The sequence below is a fragment of the Volvox carteri genome, assembly GCF_000143455.1.
Source record: "Volvox carteri f. nagariensis unplaced genomic scaffold VOLCAscaffold_28, whole genome shotgun sequence".
Lineage (NCBI taxonomy): Eukaryota > Viridiplantae > Chlorophyta > Chlorophyceae > Chlamydomonadales > Volvocaceae > Volvox > Volvox carteri.
The window spans coordinates 900,992-921,104 of NW_003307571.1; the positions used below are offsets into that span (position 1 = coordinate 900,992).

Below are 20,113 nucleotides of genomic sequence, written 5' to 3' on the forward strand. Positions count from 1 at the left end.
GGGGCACCCTAATCCATTCAACCCATCCGACTTCAAAATGTATTCGTTGAGTTCAGCAACTCACCACCAGCGTCCAACCAAATCTAGCGGATCAACGTCGCCACAACTTAGTTCCTGGTCAGCTCGCAAGTTGATATAATCACATATTGCATCGTCCACAAGATGGGGGGCCACCTCCCAATCAAACACCCCTCACACGGATGGGTCGGCAGGCGGATATGAACCCGGACCCTCCGGGAGCAGAAGTCAGGTCTTGACTTCTGCCAGCCACCTGCCAGTATGTATGGCCCATGGGTCGTCACTGTCATGGAACGCGAACAACGACGAAAGCCTAAAGCTAAGAAACGCTGAGACCTCAGCATGTACTGATGCGAGATTGTTACCTAATTATTTCGGTTATTTTCAGCGACCTTGAAATGGGCTTTGAAGTACGTGAATTTGTTTATGACGAGCTGTCGGCTGACGAACTCCGAGGGCGTGGAGCATTCACAACAGGATGGTTTTCATATGTCATGTGTTACACATTGTCAGTCCGGAACATAACAGCTGCCGCATCCTATCGTAAAGCAATACTGCCGGCCTGCAGACCAGCCTTTTTAGCTGTCGTTGCCATATCTATCTCAACATAAAAAATGAAGGAAGCTACAATGATTAAACTTCAATAGCAAATTTGCAAGAGGCAATCTGTGGTTGGGATGACAAATCGCTTGGATCCTGAATATCATCGATTGTTGTTGCCAACTCTATGTGCCTTCCCATGTCCGCGTGCTTTACTAGTATTAATCATATCGTGGGCAGCTCTCGTGAGCTGCGACTGCTGGAACCTAACCACGAAGAGGTTATATCGAAGACCCAAACAATGTACAAGTAAACAAGTTCTTAGGATACCATTCAAATGATTCTTAGATTTACGCAGCGATTTAATCTGGTGTATTGGCAGGCGAACTATGTGCCAGTGCATCGCAGCCCAGCTCCACGCTGCGCAGCAGCTCAGGATGTGCCCGACACAAGCAAAAGACATCTTCCAAAGCGCCCAAAGTCTGGCCCGCGACAGCGCAACCGGGCCCCGATCCAACCCCAGGCGCCGCCGCCGATGGGACGGAACTCGCAAGACAACCTATTTTTAGAGCCAGGACAATTTGATTTTCAGCAGCAGATGGACCTCATGCAGCAAGCCTTTAACCAAATGTCGGATAACGAGCGCCAAGCGTTCCTGGCGTACCTCGCCAGCCAGGAAGCCCTCGCAGTGCTGGAATCCTCCGCCTCCTCCTCCTCTTCGTCCCCGCGCTCATCCCCGGAGCAGCAACAAGCACCGAACGCACAGCACGCGCAGCAGCAACAGCAGCAGCAGCAACAGGGCCCGGCGTCTGACATGTTGTCAGCCTCCGAAGCACGGGTTGCCGCGGCAGAAGCCCGCCATAAGCTGTTGTCCGAGGTTTGGCGCCTGCTGCTAGACTCCCTGCCAAAGCGGGACGCGGCCATCCTAACGAAGGCCTTGCCACGGGGATGGTACGGCGCACGTGATCTGTCGCGTCGCGACGTCATGGAGGGCCTAAACCGGTTGACGCGAGCGGAGCTGCGGCGGCTGCCGCGGGTTTTAAAGCAAGTAGACGAGCTACAAGCTACAGCCGGCGCCGTCGCGGCGGTTTTTGAGCAGGACAGCAGGCTGCATGCGACCCGACGGCGGCGTCTTGCGGCTCAAAAGGGCCTTACACTGCCAGCGGAGGAGGACGGGAATGGGGAAGGCGAGGAGGAAGAAGAGGAGGAAGAGGCGGCGGCGGGGTCGACAGTGGCGGCGGAATTGACGCCACCGGCCAATCTGCAAGAGCTTCTAGGTGTCGTACAGCGGCGGCTGCGTGAGCAGCTCCGTACAATCGAAGCGCAGGAGGAGCAGCCGCTGCGGGATGAAGATCACCCGCTGCAGCGAGTACGGCTGGGGCCTCCAGACCTGTACGGCGACGAGTACTACAAGGAACCGTACGGTGTCACTGACAGGCAGCAGCAGCCCGGTGCTAGCACCAGCGGCGATAGCAGCGGCAGCGGCGGGGTTGGCGACGGCAGTAGCAGCGGCAGTAGTGTTATTCCGGAAGCACTTCAGGACCGTCTTGGCCGCATGGCGGCGGCGTACGACACCTACGTGTCCCGACATGGCTGGGAGCTGGAGGCTTCAAGGCGGGAAAGCACCGAAATGCGAAACCTCAGCCGGTACGTACTGGAGTCACGGGATCACCAGCTGCACGAGAGTTCTCAAGTACGGGAGATGTATGTGGCTAGGAAGGATCCCTATCAAAAGCCCGCCCAGGATGTTGTACGGACATGGTGCCGTACATTACATTTGCAGTGTCGTATGATGAGCAATACGGTGTCACATGGCGCTGCATGGCACGTGTGTTTAAAATCTTCAGGTTGTACTCGGAGCTTTCAGACTTGGTCGCGGCGGCGGCGGCGCCACCGCGGGGGCCTGGCGGCATGCCGCTGACGGGACGAGCGGCGGCGATGTACGAACAGGATCTAGAGCAGCGCAGTGACGATCTGGCGGCGCAGGTGGCGGCACTGCTGCAGCCGGAGGAGAAGCGACGACTCCAGGCAGGGCTAGATTGGAAGAACTAGGGGATGACGAGTAATGAAAGGAGCTAAGTGGTGCTTGATAACAAGTCATAATACGCAGTTCACAATTACAGACGTGCAAAGTTCCCCCATCATCTCCATGGCGTCGCTGCGATTAGCTGTCCTTCGGCGATGCCTGGATTTTGGCATCAATTGACAATTGCTAATCCGCTTTCAAGTTAACGAACCTGCAAATCCATCGCAAGAATAATTTTTTCTGTATTAATTTTCTTTATTTTACGGGTCACGGAAAAGCCTCGGAGCTGAAAAAGGGAGTTTTGTATACGTTGCCAAAACAGGATCCGGCGGCTCGTTCCGTGGTTCGCTTCATTGAGACCCAGCTGGTGGCCGCTGATGACCCATGGGTCGGCTCCGGAGCGGTGCGGCGGCCGGCTGGGGTTGATGGCGGGGCCACCGGAGGCGACGAAGGTGGTTTAGCGCTGGATTTGGACGAGCAATCAGTAGCTCGGTAAGGTTGCTTCCGGGCGCACTTTGTTACTTGCCTTTCCTTCACTTTTCTTTCCTTCACTAACACGTGCGTTACCATCTGCAAAGCTGATGTTATTCCGCTGTTCCACGGCTCTCCTCCCATCCCCGCGCCCCGCAGTCTGGGTCAATTTATTCGCGCGGCAGCCAATTGGGAGGCATACAAGGCCTTTCTGGAAATGTACGGCACCCGCCATCCGGAGCTTGAGCTAGGGACGGTGATGCGGGTGAGAGGAGGACGTATGTGTGTGTGTATGTGTCTCTGTATGTACGTATGTTTTTTTGTGTGTGTATGATGCGCAAGAGGAATAGAAATGACGAGGAGGAGAAAGGTGCGTTCCCTTACGTGCCTTCGACGACTCTCACCCCCCCTCCGCTTTCCAACCAACCAACTAACTGAACCAGGCCGCTGGCATGAGCGACGGGGACGAATGGTGGGTCCAAATGCCGGACTTTGATTTTGGCGGCCGCAGCTCCTCCTCCGCCTCTGCTGCTACTGCCACTGCCACCCCAGCCGACAGCGGTGTCGGTGTCGACGACGGCGATTCGCTTCCGTCGCGGCCGAGTGTTGACTGGTCTCGTGTGGAGGCTGTGGCGAGTCTCGACTTGGACGTGTTGGCGTTCCTGACCGATTTGGAGGCGACCAGGTACTCCGAGGACACCTTCATGAAGTGGTACTTCCATCCGGTGATGGGGCCTAGGATCCGATCTGGAACGTTGCTGGACCCCAGCGTACGGCAATCGGCTGACGGCGGCGGCACTGGAGACGTCCAGGACAAGGAAGGAAAGGAAGGCGTACCTACGGGATCTGGATCTGGATCTAGGTTGGATTCTGGATCCGGGTTATTGGATCCAGCTGCGCTGCTGGCGCAGCTTTTGGGCGGTGGTGGGGCCAGCAGTGCCGGCGGCGGCGGCGGAAGTATGCCGCAGATGGTGGTGGAGGCGATGGAGGAGGCGATGCGGGGTGGGGCTGGGGGAAGGGGCGGAATGGAAGAGGCGTTGCCGGGCGGGGAAGCTAGGACGACAACCGGCAGGGGCAGTGGAGGCGGGAATAGGAGTGGGGATGGGGGAGTGGCAGCTGGTAGTGGCCTGGGAAAAGCAAAGGGACTGGGCAGGAAAGGGACGCGGGCTTGAGTGCGGAGAAAACTGCATTGCGCCACAACGTTGCATGTTGCAGCTGTTCCGACACCGACACTGCCGATGCTGCTGGAGTTCAGGAGGCTGCGGATGCTGATGCTGCTAGATCGCGGCCTGCGTTCGCCGTTGGTCTACTCTCGCGTTGCTCTCGTCTGTTTGTCCGTCAGTCTGACCTATGAGGGTGCTCTGTGGTATCGGATCTCAGCGGAGCGGAACGGTGATGCGACTGGATTTCGGGTCATGCGGACAAACCCCACCCCCCCCGGAGGCGGTGATGCGGCCCCTGGTGTGTGTGTATCGTTGGGGTATCTGCCATGCGCCTTGGCGATACGGCTGTGTACGACCCCTGCGCCAGCAAGGACAGTTTCATGCCCTGTCTTGAAAATGTATTGGCAGAGCATGTTTGCATCAGACATACATGGTTGTATTTTGCTTTCCGTCCCACAATTGCACCGAAAGAAAAGATATTTGGCGGAAACTTTTCTACATCGTAAATGCCATTATATACGATTGTTGCTAACAAAGCAGTTGTTTTTTATTTTAACTTCCAAGAAGCGTCCTGATCCATAGGTGTGCCGCAGCGCGAATGGCCCTCCTACAACGAAAACCTGGAGTCCTGGACCGTTACGTACAACCAGCAACGACCAACCACCGACACCGACCACGTTTAACATCCACCAGCTGTCCCTCAAACGTTGTATGTCTATACATACACTTAATTGTGTGTGTGCTTTACCTGGTTTGTATTGCCTATCCTCATTGCCCATCCTCGCTCTAAACAAAACGTCATCTTCGCCTCAAAGAACCCCCGGAATGAGCAAGGCCGTACGTTCGTTTGAGGCTGGAGGAGATTAGTTCGTTAGTGTGGTTTCGGGGCTGCTCCAGCCGGGCTCCGCCGCGTCGGTGACGCCCCCGCCGAGCCCGTAGATGCCGCCGACGGCGGTGGCGGCGACGCCGCCGCCCCCAAAGCCATGAGCTCCGCCCGTTGCCGCCGCGCCGCCTTATCCTCCTCGATGGCCAGCTTAATCCTCTCCTTTTCAGCGGACTCTTTGTGTAGCTTCTCCTCCCGCTCCTTGCGCTTTTTCTGTTAGTTGAAAGGTAGGTAGGGTAGGCGGGTCAGTTGGTGGCAAAGTTCGTTGCCTTTCTAGCTGGAAGAAAAGGAATGCGTGCCTCGAAACCATAGTCCATCCTGGGGTTAGTACTCTAGTAGACTGAGGGTTTGGATGGGTGGGATGGCGCGAGAGCACCACCCCCGGTTCTACACGCGTGTATCGCCCCTTCATCAGCGCAGGGCCCTCGACCCTATACATCCCATATATAGTCCAGATCCCCACAAGTATGCGCACAACCGTACCCGCATCCCCTTCAACCCCGCCCCCGACAGCCCAATCCTGGGCCGAAATTAATCCCCCCACAGAAACACACACGCGCACACACGCGCGCGCATGACGCGCTAACCCTCACCACCCACCTCAGCTTTCTCATGCACGGTGTGGAGGGCTCGTTCCGTTAGGTGTAGAGCTTCTTTAAGCACCCTGCCAGGAATCGCCCCGTGGCGGGGGAGCCAACAGTTCGCGGTGGGTTGGAGAGAGGAGATCACCACAGGGAAATCACATAGCTTTGGAAAGTACGAGGAGCCCACACACAGCCGATGGGTCGTTTTCCTAAATGACGCCAACAACTCTCTGCTCTCATTGCAAGAGGTGAAGGAGGGTTAAGGTAGGAGCTTCGGGGGAAGAAGCCGCAGGGAGAAAAGTAGGAAGAAGTATAAAACACAAAACGCGACGAGTCGTTGATGTCGAAGAAGGAAGACGATGAGAGCACAGTACTAGGCAAGTGAGGATTCGAGAATGGGAAGAATGAACGTGCAGATAGATCTGAAGAAGTCTCGGTGGCTACAGGTCCTTGGTGGGCAGTACTTTGGCAGTACATGGATGGGCAATACACGAAGATGACGAGAACCCGTTTCCTTGCCTCGCTGCCTCTTCTCTTCAGACACGGATTCGTTGAAGATCCAAAGATCCAAGGTGGAAAGGCACATGTCGTACACACACGCCGTACACATGTCGTACATACACGTACCCGAACCGCACGCTGTCCGCAGCTGCATCGAACACCCAGTGCTTTTCCATCTCGATCACCTGAGGCGGTGCGGCGCGGGGGGAGAGAGAGAGCAGTGGCAACAAGAGGTCTGAGAGTGAACTGTCGAGAAGAGGTGTGGGAGAGCGCGGAGGAGTGAAGAAGAGGTAAGGAGGAAGGGAACGAAAGTTGTTGATTGACTTCGGACGCCGGCAGTTACTTCGTATCTCAGCATTTTCACATGTCTGATCTTTTGTCCTCATTCCCTCCCCTATCTCCCCGCTTCCCCCTCTCCGGCCCCATTCCCTCACCCTCGGCGTCCATCCCGCATGCAGCAGCAGGTCCTCCCCTCCCTTGACCACCAACACGGTGTTTTTCAGCGTGTTACTGGCGGCCTTCACCTGCGGGGCTCCCGTGAGTGAGCGGGGGGCGGCGGGAGGAAATCGCGTGCTGGAGAAGCACAGGGGAGAAGGCTGGGAAAGGAGGGGGAAAGCGAGTAAAGAAAGGGGAATCTGTGGGTGTTTTGACCCCGGGGGGAAACCCGATGGGAAAGATGAGACCCCCCGTACCTCTCCCCACCCTCCCTCCCTCTCTCCCTCCCCCCTTCCCTCTACTCGTTGATGCAAGTGGTAGTGGGGTGGGAAATAGGCCTAGGCCACGGCCGCAGTGGGGTGATGGAGCCCCGCGGAGCACCGGGGGCCGGAGGGGGAAAGGAGGTTGGGTATCTGGGAATGTGTGAGGGCCGATTCCAGTTCCTGGGGTAGGGGGTTTTGAGCCATATGGGCCGGGGCAGCAACGACTTATATCTACCTGTGCATTACAGCAGTCGTGTACGCATTGTTATGGCATTCTTGAAGATGGGTGCAGGGCGGGTGTCTGCTGTTTCCCCTCTGTTACAAGCCCCCGGTTGGGACACCCTTAGGAGAGTAAATGGAAGATATGGCGTGGTTGGGGACACACACACACATACACACATACATACAGGCGCACGCCCGTTACGGAACAGAGTAGCGCGTGACGACGAGCTTTGCCGACGGAACCCCCTACAACTTTGGGCATTGCGCCCGAACCTCGTAAGGCAAGTGAGCAGCAGATGTTTTTTGTATCTTCCTTGTAGCGTGAACAATTACGCAGGTTACAGCACCGTCGGATGCTGGCCCCCTGGCTTGGGGGGCTTGCCATGCCCAGAAGCAAAAGGGAGTCTGTCTGCTGCTTTCTGTTACCCCTCACCTTCCGGTACTTCTCCTCAGTCGGATTGTTAACGACGTTGCCGAAAAGCTGCGGTAAGTCCGCGTGTAGGTGTTGTGGGTTTGAGGGAGGTTGGGGCCGCGGCGGAAATGACCATTCAACGTAGGTCAGCGAGAGCCAAAAGTACCGGATTGAAACTATGTAGCATAACCATGTATTGCCTCAGGCAGCGTATTTCGGAAGGACCTGTCTGCACATGCAGAGATGCTCCATTGTCTCTGATCCGAACTCCGCTGCTTATGCTTTGCCCACCTTAATGCATGTTGTTAAGCAAGCTTCGATGTTTATGGGGTTGTTATGAAAGTAATCTAGTACGTGGTCTTCAAGGTGATTGCTGAACTTCCGACGACCCTCCAGGATCAGTTGCTGGTCTATGTGCTGCTTTGCAGTTTCTATCAGCGAATCATGGCCTGAACCTGTGTGTTTCTCAGCTGCTGAGGGAGAGATATGTCCCTGTGAGATCTCTGTCATCGCGGACCCGGAAGCCCTCCAGCTCGACTTCTTAATGCTAAAAGTGTGCGACTGCAGCAATCTTTGTAAACTGTTATGTTTATTGAGGAATTCAGCCGGGACACATGCGTTGAAAAGCGTGTGTTTTGAATGGCGCAACGAGGTTCTGTGGTAGATTAACATGTGTTGCTATACATTGTTGGTGCATGCGTTTGGATGATGCAAGAGCATAGATTGCCTTTAGTACTCGCTCCGATAACGCCCAAATTATAACGAAAGCGTTTATCGGCGACCTCCAACTGATGTCGTTGCTTTTGTTTGCAATGTTCTGATCGATTTTACTGTTAGCACTTACTTGTTCGGGGCATCCTGTATGGGAGTTTTCAACTTCCAACTGCAGCAGTTGGAACTGCAGCAGCTGCGCAAGGGGCCTTTAGGGGCATAACGTAGATATGCATCCCAAGACAATTCTTCACGTTGATGATAGCTGATAGCAAGTTGCAAGTGGCGATGAATGATAACATCTCCGCATCGTACACTTCTATACGGTTGACTCGTACCGTACATAAATGCACTCATTGATTTTGTGCACATCCAAGCTGGTATCGAGCCTGTGCCTAATGTGAGGTCTGTCATGGAGATAGATAATCAGCGCGGACTTGCGCAGATCGTACACAACATCTGGATGAGGCGACGCACGCTGATAGCCGAGTAATATGCCTGAGGTCGCTTACTCTGGTTACTGCTTCCTCTCGCAGATTGCGTTTCATAACCCCTCTTTTCTCTTTTTTGTTTCTTTCTCCTTTTTGACAGTACTACAACTAACGGTCCATGAGCCTTCTGGTCATAGCGTCTACGTCTGAATTGGCCTGTAGTCTACCACAGCAGAGATGCTATAAGCTTAACTACGTTGTATATTGGCTTGCTAAAGAGGAACCTAAAGTAGTTAAACTCTGTAGTCCTACAAGCTTATATATGGTGTTGCCTGTCCCCTTTGTTCTTCATCCCTTAAAGGGGAACTAAAGGGGAACCCCTTAGCCTTACAAGCTTGAGACATAACATAGCACATCCCGATTAGCTCTGGCGATTCTGTTTAGCACCGGTAAACCTTTATACATTTCGTCCCTAATTGGGACCTCGGTGATCCCTCACAGCTACAAAATAGATTTCCACCATTTGTCCAACAGGTCACGTACAGCACGCCATCGCTGACTCCCTCACTAAGCAACAAAGCTACCAACCCTGCTTGATAAAGGAAGCACATCGATACATCGGAACAAATTATTTGAATAGGGTACATAGTTGCAAACAAGCCCACGCGCACGTCTTGCTTTGCAATTGCACAACACCACCTGATTTTCAATACTGTCATTTAAATTACATTTCAACTTTATCTCATCTCCAGCTCAAATTACACAATGACTTCAAATTAATCAAGTAGTCGTAGATCAGCACCGGGCTGCAAGCTGGGCAGGCACTGCCATATCGCAGATGTACACTTGTGCAGCAAGAATTGTACATTGCTGTGCATGCTGTACTTGACACGGCCGCTACGAAAACCACGGTAGAAGCGCACAAATCCTATTCCGGCGTAACTTTTCAGTTCACATAATTCGAATTGGACGCACGCTAAATTTTTTATTAGAAAACAGAAAAATCGACTATAAGCGAAGGGAGGGCCTCTCTGGCTCTTCGTGCAGCCCCGCCCGCGATGCAAATTCCGCCCTTCAGGCCTTCCGTGTGTGCACGCTTGTGTACGACACAGTACGACCATTGACCGTTATCGTACTTATCACGTGCAGTTCATCTTGCCCTACAAGTTGGAACTCGTCGAGGCCCTCGCCGGCGAAGGGATTCTCCCAACGAAGTCGAAGCCGCGGCAGCCCCTCCTCCGTCAGCTCTAATGCACCGCGCGCCTTGCCTGGACAGGACATACATATAATAGCGCAAGCAACAGTTTGGGAAATAGGTTAAGGCCTATATGACAACAAACGTCGCGGGCATGTTTCATACGAATTGAACCGTGCAATGCAGTGCAAGGACAGCTGGCCCGTTGGCTCTATCTGCTGCTTCACGAGTCTGGAGCCCACTGTAACAATCACACACACACATATATATACACACATATATATGTGTGAATATATATCTGTGTATATATACTCCACGTTCCGTATTATCCGCACATCCTAAGGCATGGCATCCATTTCCCCAAGCAGCTGGGGATCCCCAGCTGGGGATCCCCTCGGTCCGGACCGAGGGCGGGCAGGGCGGGTGCGCATGCATGTGTGGAAGCCCGAGACCATCCGGGACAACGCGGAGGAGGAAAAGGGACAGACAGAGGTGAGTTCCTGAATATGTGTGTGTACACGTGTACACGTGCACGTATGCAAGTACGCGTGTACGTAAAGACATATACCTGACATGCCTGTGAGTGGGCGCTATGTGTCCCCCCACGTCTGTATTGCTGAATATGTATGTATGTATATATTTATGTATGTATGTATGTATGTATGTATGTATGTATGTATGTATGTATGTATGTATGTATGTATGTATATATTTATGTATGTATGTATATATGTATGTATATATGACTTTGATTACACTGTGGGCCGCGAGAGCCGGGGGCCGAAGCCGAAACACAGCGCAAGGGTCGGGAGCACACAGCACAAGTCGGTTAGTCTTGTGTGCTCCCGACCCCGACTCAGACTGCCAACACTCTACACAGCCACTCCGCAGCCACTCCGCAGCCACTCCATCCGGGGCTCTTCGTGGTGTTTTCATTGCAGCGCCATCCCCGGATGGAGGGGCTGCGGTATATATGTATGTATGTATATATATGTATGCAAGTATGTATAGTACGCATGCACACGTGGTCGAGCAAGTGGCCCAGTACTCGGGGACAACAAGGGGTTGCAACCCGCCGATGTGTTGCTCCCACCAGCGCCACCGGTGGGCTCACCGAATCGGAGGTCACGACGCATATTAGAAGCTTCGGAGCCGTCCAAAGGGTATGTCTCGTTGATCTGCAAAGTCGCGCACAAAAGGGGAGGCGAGGCACGTCCCGGCAAGCCTGTTGACCACGGCGGCTGAACACTGCTAGAGGTTGAAGGGTAGAAGGTAGGTAAAAGGTATGTAGAGGTTAGTTAGAGGTTAGGCACACTGGGTAGGGATCCTCTGCCCCGACCCGACCGCCTTCGGACCCTGTACCGATGTTTAAGTCCTGCATGGGTAGGAGGTGGTAAGATGGAATGCGTGCGGCAGAACCAGGAGAGGATTACACATGATAACTAAAGCAACACGTACTTTAGTATAATTTTGAAATTCTATCTCTGAATTTTTTATCAGGATTTTTTTTGTTTTACACATAAAAAAGGAACGCTTGGGTATGATGCGTCGGTGGGAAACACTCTTTCTTTTTCCTTGCTAACGACAAAATATTAGCTGCTTGCTAAGCCACGGATCGCCTTCCCTGAGTTCGTGGGAACATCGAACCAAACTGGGCCCGGGTGGTTAGCTTCTCATGCTGCAAAGCCCAATGCCTTCATCGTCCAGCTATTAAATAGGCAACTTTGGGTGCGTTTATTCATGTTCATCGGCCCGAAAGAGCCGCATCATACTGCGCAAATGTTTTTGTGTAGGAGATAATGTTATTTTGTAATTGTGCAAAAAAACCAAAAGGTGCATTACAAGTTTTCCTTCCGCCATAGATTTTCGTCTGCCAACGGTCGAGTTATTGTTGACTTTTGGGGCCGCCTTCAGGGTTTCGCAGCTCTGGCAATTCCACGGAAAGGTTGGGATTCTGTTGGCGCACATCACCCCTTCTTGAGAATTATATCAGGCAAATTGCTATGCTCACGGGAGCGGTCACCGATGGACGGTTAGTTATCTGGGTGATTGTCTAATTTGTATATTAGTCTCTACTGCAGTGCACGGCCAGCTGACCCGATGGCTCTACTCTTCGGGAGTCTGGAGCCCACTGTAGCAACCACACACACACACAACGGTCGGCCCCAATCGACCCAGGGTTCTTCACCCCGATACGGTCCAAAACATTTTTGAGATTTTTGCGTTTTGCCCGAAAGAAAAATTAGTGCGCCCCGGAGCATCCCGAACAAATTTTGAGCCTTTCGAAGCATTTCTTCCGGGGCCCTCCCGATGCCTCCCGAAGGCATTTTCGGAGAAAACCGAACGATGTTGAAGCGTAAATTTGGATGTTTTCGGGCGCAGAAGGAGCCTGGAAACCGGGCTTGCAGTATAAGGCCCGCTTGGCCACCAGTTAAACAACAAGTACGAATGTGCATTGCGGCTGTATCGCACACATTTTCATACATCTAAGCATATCCATAATGAAGCATGCCCGAGCCAGCTGATAATGTGTGTTGAGCTTGGCTTTAGTGTCCACCGCATCATCAAGAACAGGCGGAACCGGCTGCGGAACCGGCTGTCTGTCCCGTCCATTGATTCCCTTATGCGTGTTGGATTACTCGGTCCAACCGTGGATATGAAATGCACACCCCTTGTGATAAAAGCTGGCGCCATGTTCCAAGATAAAGTCAAACACCTGTTACTTCAGGCGTCCTAGCATAATACGATAGAATCCAGCTTAACTTTACTCCGAAAACCGCTTCAGGCAGCTTCGGGCTGCCCGAACAAACTGTCAGCCTGACAAGGAAATTTTCGGGGAGGGCCCCGGTAGGTTATTCAGAGGGTTTCGGGCATGACCGAAATATTTGGATACCCTGGTGAAGAACCCTGAATCGACCGGCACCCATCATTAGCGCAGCTCACAAACAAAATTCACAGAAAGGCTAGGAATATGAAACACATTTTGATATGACTTTTTCCTCGCGCCCTCCGAGCGATGGCATGGCATTTGGCAGGGCCTTTGACAGGGACCAGAAAGCAGAAAAAACGTCCTCAGTTTGTGCTTTACCGGCTTCTCCATGAAACATTTCAATAATAAGGATTAGCTTTTAGTCGCGGCACCTCGCTTGACGCTTGAACGTACCTTGACGCCGGGAACAACAGAAACAACAGCCATTCGGAAGGAAGCGCTGTTGACGATGGACAGTTCACACCCTCGAAGAAGCTTAATTCCCTCCCTAGCGAAGCCGGATAGGCCTATGAGGTCGGATGCTGCGTCCATCGAGTCGCTCCGTGCCAGGTCCTTCTGCCAGACGCCAAAGACTCGCGAATCCAATGCCTGATGAGAACATAAGGCTACTGCAGCGCCACCAACGCTGGTGCGGGACTTCTTAAAAAAAGACACCATCTTCCTCTCTGTGACGCGAAAAGTATATGCTTGATTTTCTGAAGTTGCGCGCAGGTACGGTTACCGAATTATATGAACGGATTCAGCTTGTAAAAAGCAAACAAGGAGTCGTCAATGTGCGTGAACCGCAAGCGTTCTTACAATGAGCAAATAATATGCGCTTTTACATGAACGTACGAGCTGAAGACTTTCCGGGCGCCGTTTCGTTGGCACGGTCGTACACGCCTTTCATATGTTGCTTGCAACATTGCTTGGATTTGCAAGAACCCGCGTTAAAAAGCATTTGATTGTGACCCGGCCACAGGCGATTACGTAAGTGAACAAAATACTGTAATGGCTACATCCCGGCGCACCAGGCCACCGAACCAGTTTCCCGTTTCCTCCATTACCTCTCCCGTTCCCTTTTTAAGTGTAAACTGGTTCTGCGACGTGCCGCTAATTTCTTCATACCTTTCACAATTAATACCGAAATCTTCAAGGACATCCAGTCCTCCAGTTTCGAAACCAATCAATTGAGCTCAACAGCGCCAGAGTCAGACTTCGCGAAGCCAACATTGCAACCTAAAACGATAACGAAAAGCGAAATGACAACGCTGAGTTGCAAAGCGCGCCCTTAAAACAAACAATATCGGAACCGCAATAAAAGGAAAGCACAGGAAGCCCACGAGGGCGCAGCAAAAAGCAGCCTCTGCGGTGCTTCGCTTTTGCAGGAAGCAAATAACCAAAAACTATATATCTTTATATCGACTGATATCGACTTGATATATCGACTTGATATCGACTGAAAGCTTATAAATTTAAAAAATGCGGCCAAGGAATTCAGCTCTCTCTGCGGCACCGAACTACCGACTGAGCACCACGCCCTCGCCAAAATTTCAAGTTCACCTTATTTCCTCGCCTTGGTCCTACCTGCTGAGACCTCGTCCACGGAATACTCCGCGCGCCTTCCTTGGCCTTGGCCGCTTGCAACAAACATGAATAGATCCCAACCAACCAATAGCTGAACTCCTTTGGCCCAGATCCGCATCAAGGACCAGCCTCTAGTTTCCCTATTCGGAAATAGAATCGCGGGGGCCAAAAGCTACAGGTCCCCAGTGAGCCTGTTTAGGAACCTTAAATCGCGTGGGCGCGCAAGCTTGGCCCGGCGTCCTATATAGGAAACTTTGTCGTTGAGACCAGCTGCCAACCAAAACGGCTCCTGTGAAATTCTCCTTACATTTTCGCGTGGCAAGGAGAACAGGATGCGGACCTGATGTCGGGACCTGACAGCCGTCAACCCAACTTGCGCGAATTCCTAATCCCACCCCCTTAGGTACCTCCTTACCACGCTGTCTCATTTAGCCCCTTACTCTCAAGAGCAATTATGTAACCCCCAGGTTTTAAGCACCCGGTTGACAAAGAAAACAAAATTCTAACCATTAATGGTTAGAAAAAACGAATATTCGTTTTTTCATACGACGCCAATCAAAGGGCAGCATGTAAGAGAAGTCTTCGTTTTCAGAGCCGTAATTCTTAAAGAAAAACCTGCTTATCGTTTCACAGAGTCCTACGGTGCTGGTCAGCTTGGGTGCTGGTCAGTTTGTGTGGCTATGTGTGTCGACAGTGGCCCAGTCGCTGCAAAGGTGGAATTCAGCTCGTTTGCGGACCGTCAGTCTCCCAGTCGTTTCCTAGGGCCCTATGCCATCCTCCCCTCCCCGCCCGTGTCGTCCTAGCTAGGTGTCGGGTTGTAGGCTGGCGTTGGGCTGCCCCGCAATTGGGACCATAAGTCGTTCAGACATCGGTAAGCCGACAAGACAACCAACTTCAACCGCCTCGTTGGGCTAGCTCTGCTTCTGCTGCATAACCCCCAAAAATGTCCGTCCTGGCCCGGGTCTGCCTGCTCCAGGTTGCGAGGATGTAGCCCAACGAAGCGGAGGCCCACTTGCCGAGGCAAAGCACCTATGGGTATACAGTGCGATTCCTTTGCATACCTGGACCAGCGGTATAACAGAGAAAACGCCCATGCGGAAGGAAGGCCCCTCGACGGCTAATTCGCATCCACGGATGAGCTTGATGCCCTCCTTGACCAGGCCTGATAAGCCAACGATGTCAGCCACAGCATCCATCGAGGTGCTTCGCATCTTGTCCTTTTGCCAGGTGCCGACAACTCGCGCATTTATTGCTTTGTTCAGGCATGTAATAATGCGGCGCTCATAACGAGTTCTATTGACGGCGCAGGGCCTTTCGCGAAGCAGGTTTCGTCCAGCACAATGCATTCTTTTTAGAAAAACACAGAGTAATTTTCTTACGTAGCCCGCTGATTCTGAAGGAGTTAGACTGGTGAATACGATGATGTTCCTCAAACGCTATCCGTACCGAGCCACCAACCAAATTACAGCACAATCTATGGGCCTGTTTCCACTGTCGAGTCTGTTTGTTAGCCGCGAAAAAGTTATTGGCGCGCTAACAAACCCTAACAAAATGGTGTTTCCACTAGTAGCCCCGAAACCATCTTTTTGCACGTCATTTAGCGCCAAAACACCCTAATTCGAGGACAATATTGTAGTCAGTATAGTAAATTGTAGCGCTGCAGCTCGGAGGTGATGCTCTGCGAAGCGGCCTGGGCGGCAGCATGGACATCGGCGTCGAAGCGAAGAGACGGCGCGCCCTGCAGGGGCTGCTGCATCGTTGCCATAAAGGCGTTATGGATAGCAGAGGGCATATTGCCAGAAGGAATCGGCGAGGGCGACTGGTTCTGCGACATTTTCGGTTCGGTCAACGACGCAGGCCGGCAAGCAGTCAGGGTTGTAGACTGAAAGTGTACAGAAGACCGGGTGCAAGTAGATTTCAAAAAGGAGCTCACAAAATTTTCGCGCTCAAAGTTATCGGACCTTATTGGCTGGTCCGGGGGTCCTATAACTTTTATGGACTTATTGGACCGCTAACAAGGCCCCTGTTTCCACATGGGCCCTACGTTCTTCGCCGTTCCTTCGCCTCCCAACATTCCCTTTTCATTTCTATCATACATTTATATAGAATAAGCGATATTGCAAAAGAAAGTGAGCAAAGGCGAGGTGCCGGGTGAGAATTTTCAAAAACGTCGCTAACAAACTTTTCAGTGGAAACACCCGGTATGTTGACTGGGTACTGGTACTAGTACAAAACTTGTATCTTTTTGACAGTCACTTCAAACGGGAATTTTCTTGAAGGCATGGTGAGAGTTGGTGATAAAGTTGCATTGCGGAGTTACAAGACGGTTGGAACTGGTCGTGGTAGGTGCTTGTCGGCGACTGTTCAAAGGTCGTCACGCCATTATCCGTGTGTCATTCTTCTGGAGTTTTGAGGTATAGCAGCCTTCGCTTCTGCGGCTATTTGTACTTTCGCTTTCTTTCTTCCTCATCCGAGTCTCGCTTCATTTGTCAAGATTTGCTAGCGCATTGTGGCGCATTGACGTCGATGGGCTTTTGTCACGGTTGATACATTATCATAACCATGCTCTAAAGGGTAGCAGTCACCCTAGACTGCTACCCATCAACGCATCAACCAGAACTGGCAAGAGCAGTTGCCGGCGAAGGTAGAGCAAATGAAGGGACAGCTCAAGATGGAGCTAGGAAAAGAGATCGTGGGGGAGCTCCTGCAGGGTAATCAAAGCGAGAAGCTATTTTGCCCGGGTCGGCTCCTGGTGCGGACTAAGCCCGCGTTCGTCGAGCAGCTGCCGCAGAAGCTGAAGCAGTTGCTGCGGCGCCACGAACCAGTACGCGGAAATAGGCGTTGATATCTCACCGCGGCTGGACACCCGCGCAGCCGCGCCAACCCTCAAGCAAGACCGAGGCGGGGCGTTTCAAAGGGCATGGTCGTGGTGGATATCATCTTCCACGCGGACAGCCGCGGATTCATGATCCAGGCTCCCAGGGCCGCCGGCATTAATTTATTTCGGCAGGTAGCCGTACGATGTTTCCGTTGTTTGGTCCTTGCATGCTCTACAGAACGATGCAGGCATTACAACTTTTAGGTCTAAACACTGGGGTCCTGGTGAAGCAGCTGCCCGCGTTTGCAAAGTATGTATGTTGTTACAGGGTGGTTAACTTCGCCAGCGGCCCCCTTTCCCGGGGCAGTCCCTGCTCTCCCCTGCTAGAGGGGCACCCTAATCCGTCACCCCATCCGACTTCAGAATGTATTCGTTGGGTTCGGCAACTCACCACCAGCATCCAACCAAATCTAGCGGATCAACGGCGCATCAACTTAGTTCCTGGTCAGCTCGCAAGTTGATATTATCACGTCCTACACCGTCCATATGATGGGGGGCCACCTCCCATTTCATCACTCCTCAATCACCCGAGGAGCTGGCAGGCGGATTTGAACCCGGGTCGACTGGATCGACTGGGAGCAGAAGTCAGGCCTTAACTTCTGCCAGCCGCCTGCCACAAAGTATGTATAGTTGTGGATGTGCCGAAGTACGTCGGTGAAACAGAATGTGGCCGGATTGGAGAGAAGAGTGCAGCAGTATATTGTGAGTGTAGTTGAAGCGTGTTAGTAAGGCGTTTGGCGCACGGGTGAATGTACATGCATTCCTATCATCGTGGGTGCAGAGGGTTGCAGAGATGGGGGATTGGGGGCAGGTACTGGTCAGGCGGGATGGGGAATAGGGTTGACGACGTCAGGATGGGATGTGGGGCCCAGGGCGAGGATTAGGGATTAGGCGTGCTACACTACTTTTGGGATGGGGATTGCTGTCGGGGGTGAGGATGGGGATGGGATCCCTGTCTGAGGGATGGGGATTGCAACCTTGACCAAGGAGGGGATTGGGAGCCCTGGCCAGGGATGGGGATGGGACCCTGGTCGACAGGACAGGGATTGCACGCTTTCGCAAGTTTAGGATGAGGTCGCTGCCATAGGATTGGGAACACAGTTGGAGGATTAGAATTGGGTGTTCTGCTGTAAAATGAGGCTGCAGGTGCAGAACTTGGAAACTGACAGGACTGCAAAACAGGATGGTTTAGTTGTCCATAGTTGCTTACATGGAAACTCAAACAAACACAAGGAGGTTCTGCTTGCAAGTCGCGTCCCATAGCAAACCAAACTCAAACACAAGGAAGTTCTGCTTGCAAGTTGCATCCCATAGCAAACCAAACTCAAACACAAGGAAGTTCTGCTTGCAAGTCGCGTCCCATAGCTAACCAAACTCAAACACAAGGAAGTCCTGCTTGCAAGTCGCGTCCCATAGCAAACCAAACTCAAACAAGGAAGTCCTGCATATAAGGCGCGTCCCATAGCAAAACAAACTCAAACACAAGGAAGTTCTGCTTATAAGTCGCGTCCCATAGCTAACCAAACTCAAACACAAGGAAGTCCTGCTTGCAAGTCGCTTCCCATAGCTAACCAAACTCAAACACAAGGAAGTTCTGCTTCCTAGTCAAACACAAGGAAGTTCTGCTTGCAAGTCGCGTCCCATAGCTAACCAAACTCAAACACAAGGAAGTCCTGCTTGCAAGTTGCATCCCATAGCAAACCAAACTCAAACACAAGGAAGTTCTGCTTGCAAGTCGCGTCCCATAGCTAACCAAACTCAAACACAAGGAAGTTCTGCTTGCAAGTCGCTTCCCATAGCTAACCAAACTCAAACACAAGGAAGTCCTGCTTGCAAGTCGCTTCCCATAGCTAACCAAACTCAAACACAAGGAAGTTCTGCTTATAAGTCGCGTCCCATAGCTAACCAAACTCAAACACAAGGAAGTCCTGCTTGCAAGTCGCTTCCCATAGCTAACCAAACTCAAACACAAGGAAGTTCTGCTTCGCGTCCCATAGCTCAAACACAAGGAAGTTCTGCTTGCAAGTCGCGTCCCATAGCTAACCAAACTCAAACACAAGGAAGTCCTGCTTGCAAGTTGCATCCCATAGCAAACCAAACTCAAACACAAGGAAGTTCTGCTTGCAAGTCGCGTCCCATAGCTAACCAAACTCAAACACAAGGAAGTTCTGCTTGCAAGTCGCTTCCCATAGCTAACCAAACTCAAACACAAGGAAGTCCTGCTTGCAAGTCGCTTCCCATAGCTAACCAAACTCAAACACAAGGAAGTTCTGCTTATAAGTCGCGTCCCATAGCAAACCAAACTCAAACACAAGGAAGTCCTGCTTGCAAGTCGCGTCCCATTGCTAACCAAACTCAAACACAAGGAAGTTCTGCTTGCAAGTTGCATCCCATAGCAAACCAAACTCAAACACAAGGAAGTTCTGCTTGCAAGTCGCGTCCCATAGCTAACCAAACTCAAACACAAGGAAGTTCTGCTTGCAAGTCGCTTCCCATAGCTAACCAAACTCAAACACAAGGAAGTCCTGCTTGCAAGTCGCTTCCCATAGCTAACCAAACTCAAACACAAGGAAGTTCTGCTTATAAGTCGCGTCCCATAGCTAACCAAACTCAAACACAAGGAAGTCCTGCTTGCAAGTCGCGTCCCATTGCTAACCAAACTCAAACACAAGGAAGTTCTGCTTATAAGTCGCGTCCCATAGCAAACCAAACTCAAACACAAGGAAGTTCTGCTTGCAAGTCGCTTCCCATAGCTAACCAAACTCAAACACAAGGAAGTCCTGCTTGCAAGTCGCTTCCCATAGCTAACCAAACTCAAACACAAGGAAGTTCTGCTTATAAGTCGCGTCCCATAGCTAACCAAACTCAAACACAAGGAAGTCCTGCTTGCAAGTCGCGTCCCATAGCTAACCAAACTCAAACACAAGGAAGTTCTGCTTATAAGTCGCGTCCCATAGCAAACCAAACTCAAACACAAGGAAGTCCTGCTTGCAAGTCGCTTCCCATAGCTAACCAAAGTCAAACACAAGGAAGTCCTGCTTGCA

The 20,113-nt window shown here is 52.0% G+C and overlaps 3 protein-coding genes across 3 annotated transcripts; 1 reads left to right on the forward strand and 2 right to left on the reverse strand.

Moving 5' to 3' along the window:
• Positions 1–895: 895 nt before the first annotated feature.
• VOLCADRAFT_92871 (uncharacterized protein) lies at positions 896–4,227 on the forward strand (the record flags this gene model as incomplete). Its single annotated transcript, XM_002952153.1, has 5 exons — positions 896–1,982; positions 2,342–2,544; positions 2,949–3,076; positions 3,215–3,320; positions 3,499–4,227. The coding sequence occupies 5 exons, from the start codon at positions 896–898 to the stop codon at positions 4,225–4,227; spliced, it is 2,253 nt and encodes a 750-aa protein (XP_002952199.1).
• Positions 4,214–8,586, reverse strand: VOLCADRAFT_105420 (uncharacterized protein; the record flags this gene model as incomplete). The annotated part of the gene is made up of 7 exons (XM_002952236.1): positions 4,214–5,314; positions 5,702–5,765; positions 6,313–6,371; positions 6,621–6,710; positions 7,540–7,587; positions 7,810–8,098; positions 8,363–8,586. 7 exons carry the CDS (start codon positions 8,584–8,586, stop codon positions 5,090–5,092), a joined length of 999 nt encoding a protein of 332 aa, XP_002952282.1. The 3' UTR covers positions 4,214–5,089.
• A 785-nt stretch (positions 8,587–9,371) lies between these two features.
• VOLCADRAFT_105421 (uncharacterized protein) lies at positions 9,372–14,258 on the reverse strand (the record flags this gene model as incomplete). Its single annotated transcript, XM_002952237.1, has 6 exons — positions 9,372–9,928; positions 10,970–11,033; positions 11,171–11,230; positions 13,019–13,213; positions 13,636–13,772; positions 14,192–14,258. 6 exons carry the CDS (start codon positions 14,256–14,258, stop codon positions 9,735–9,737), a joined length of 717 nt encoding a protein of 238 aa, XP_002952283.1. The 3' UTR covers positions 9,372–9,734.
• Between the last annotated feature and the right edge of the window lie 5,855 nt (positions 14,259–20,113).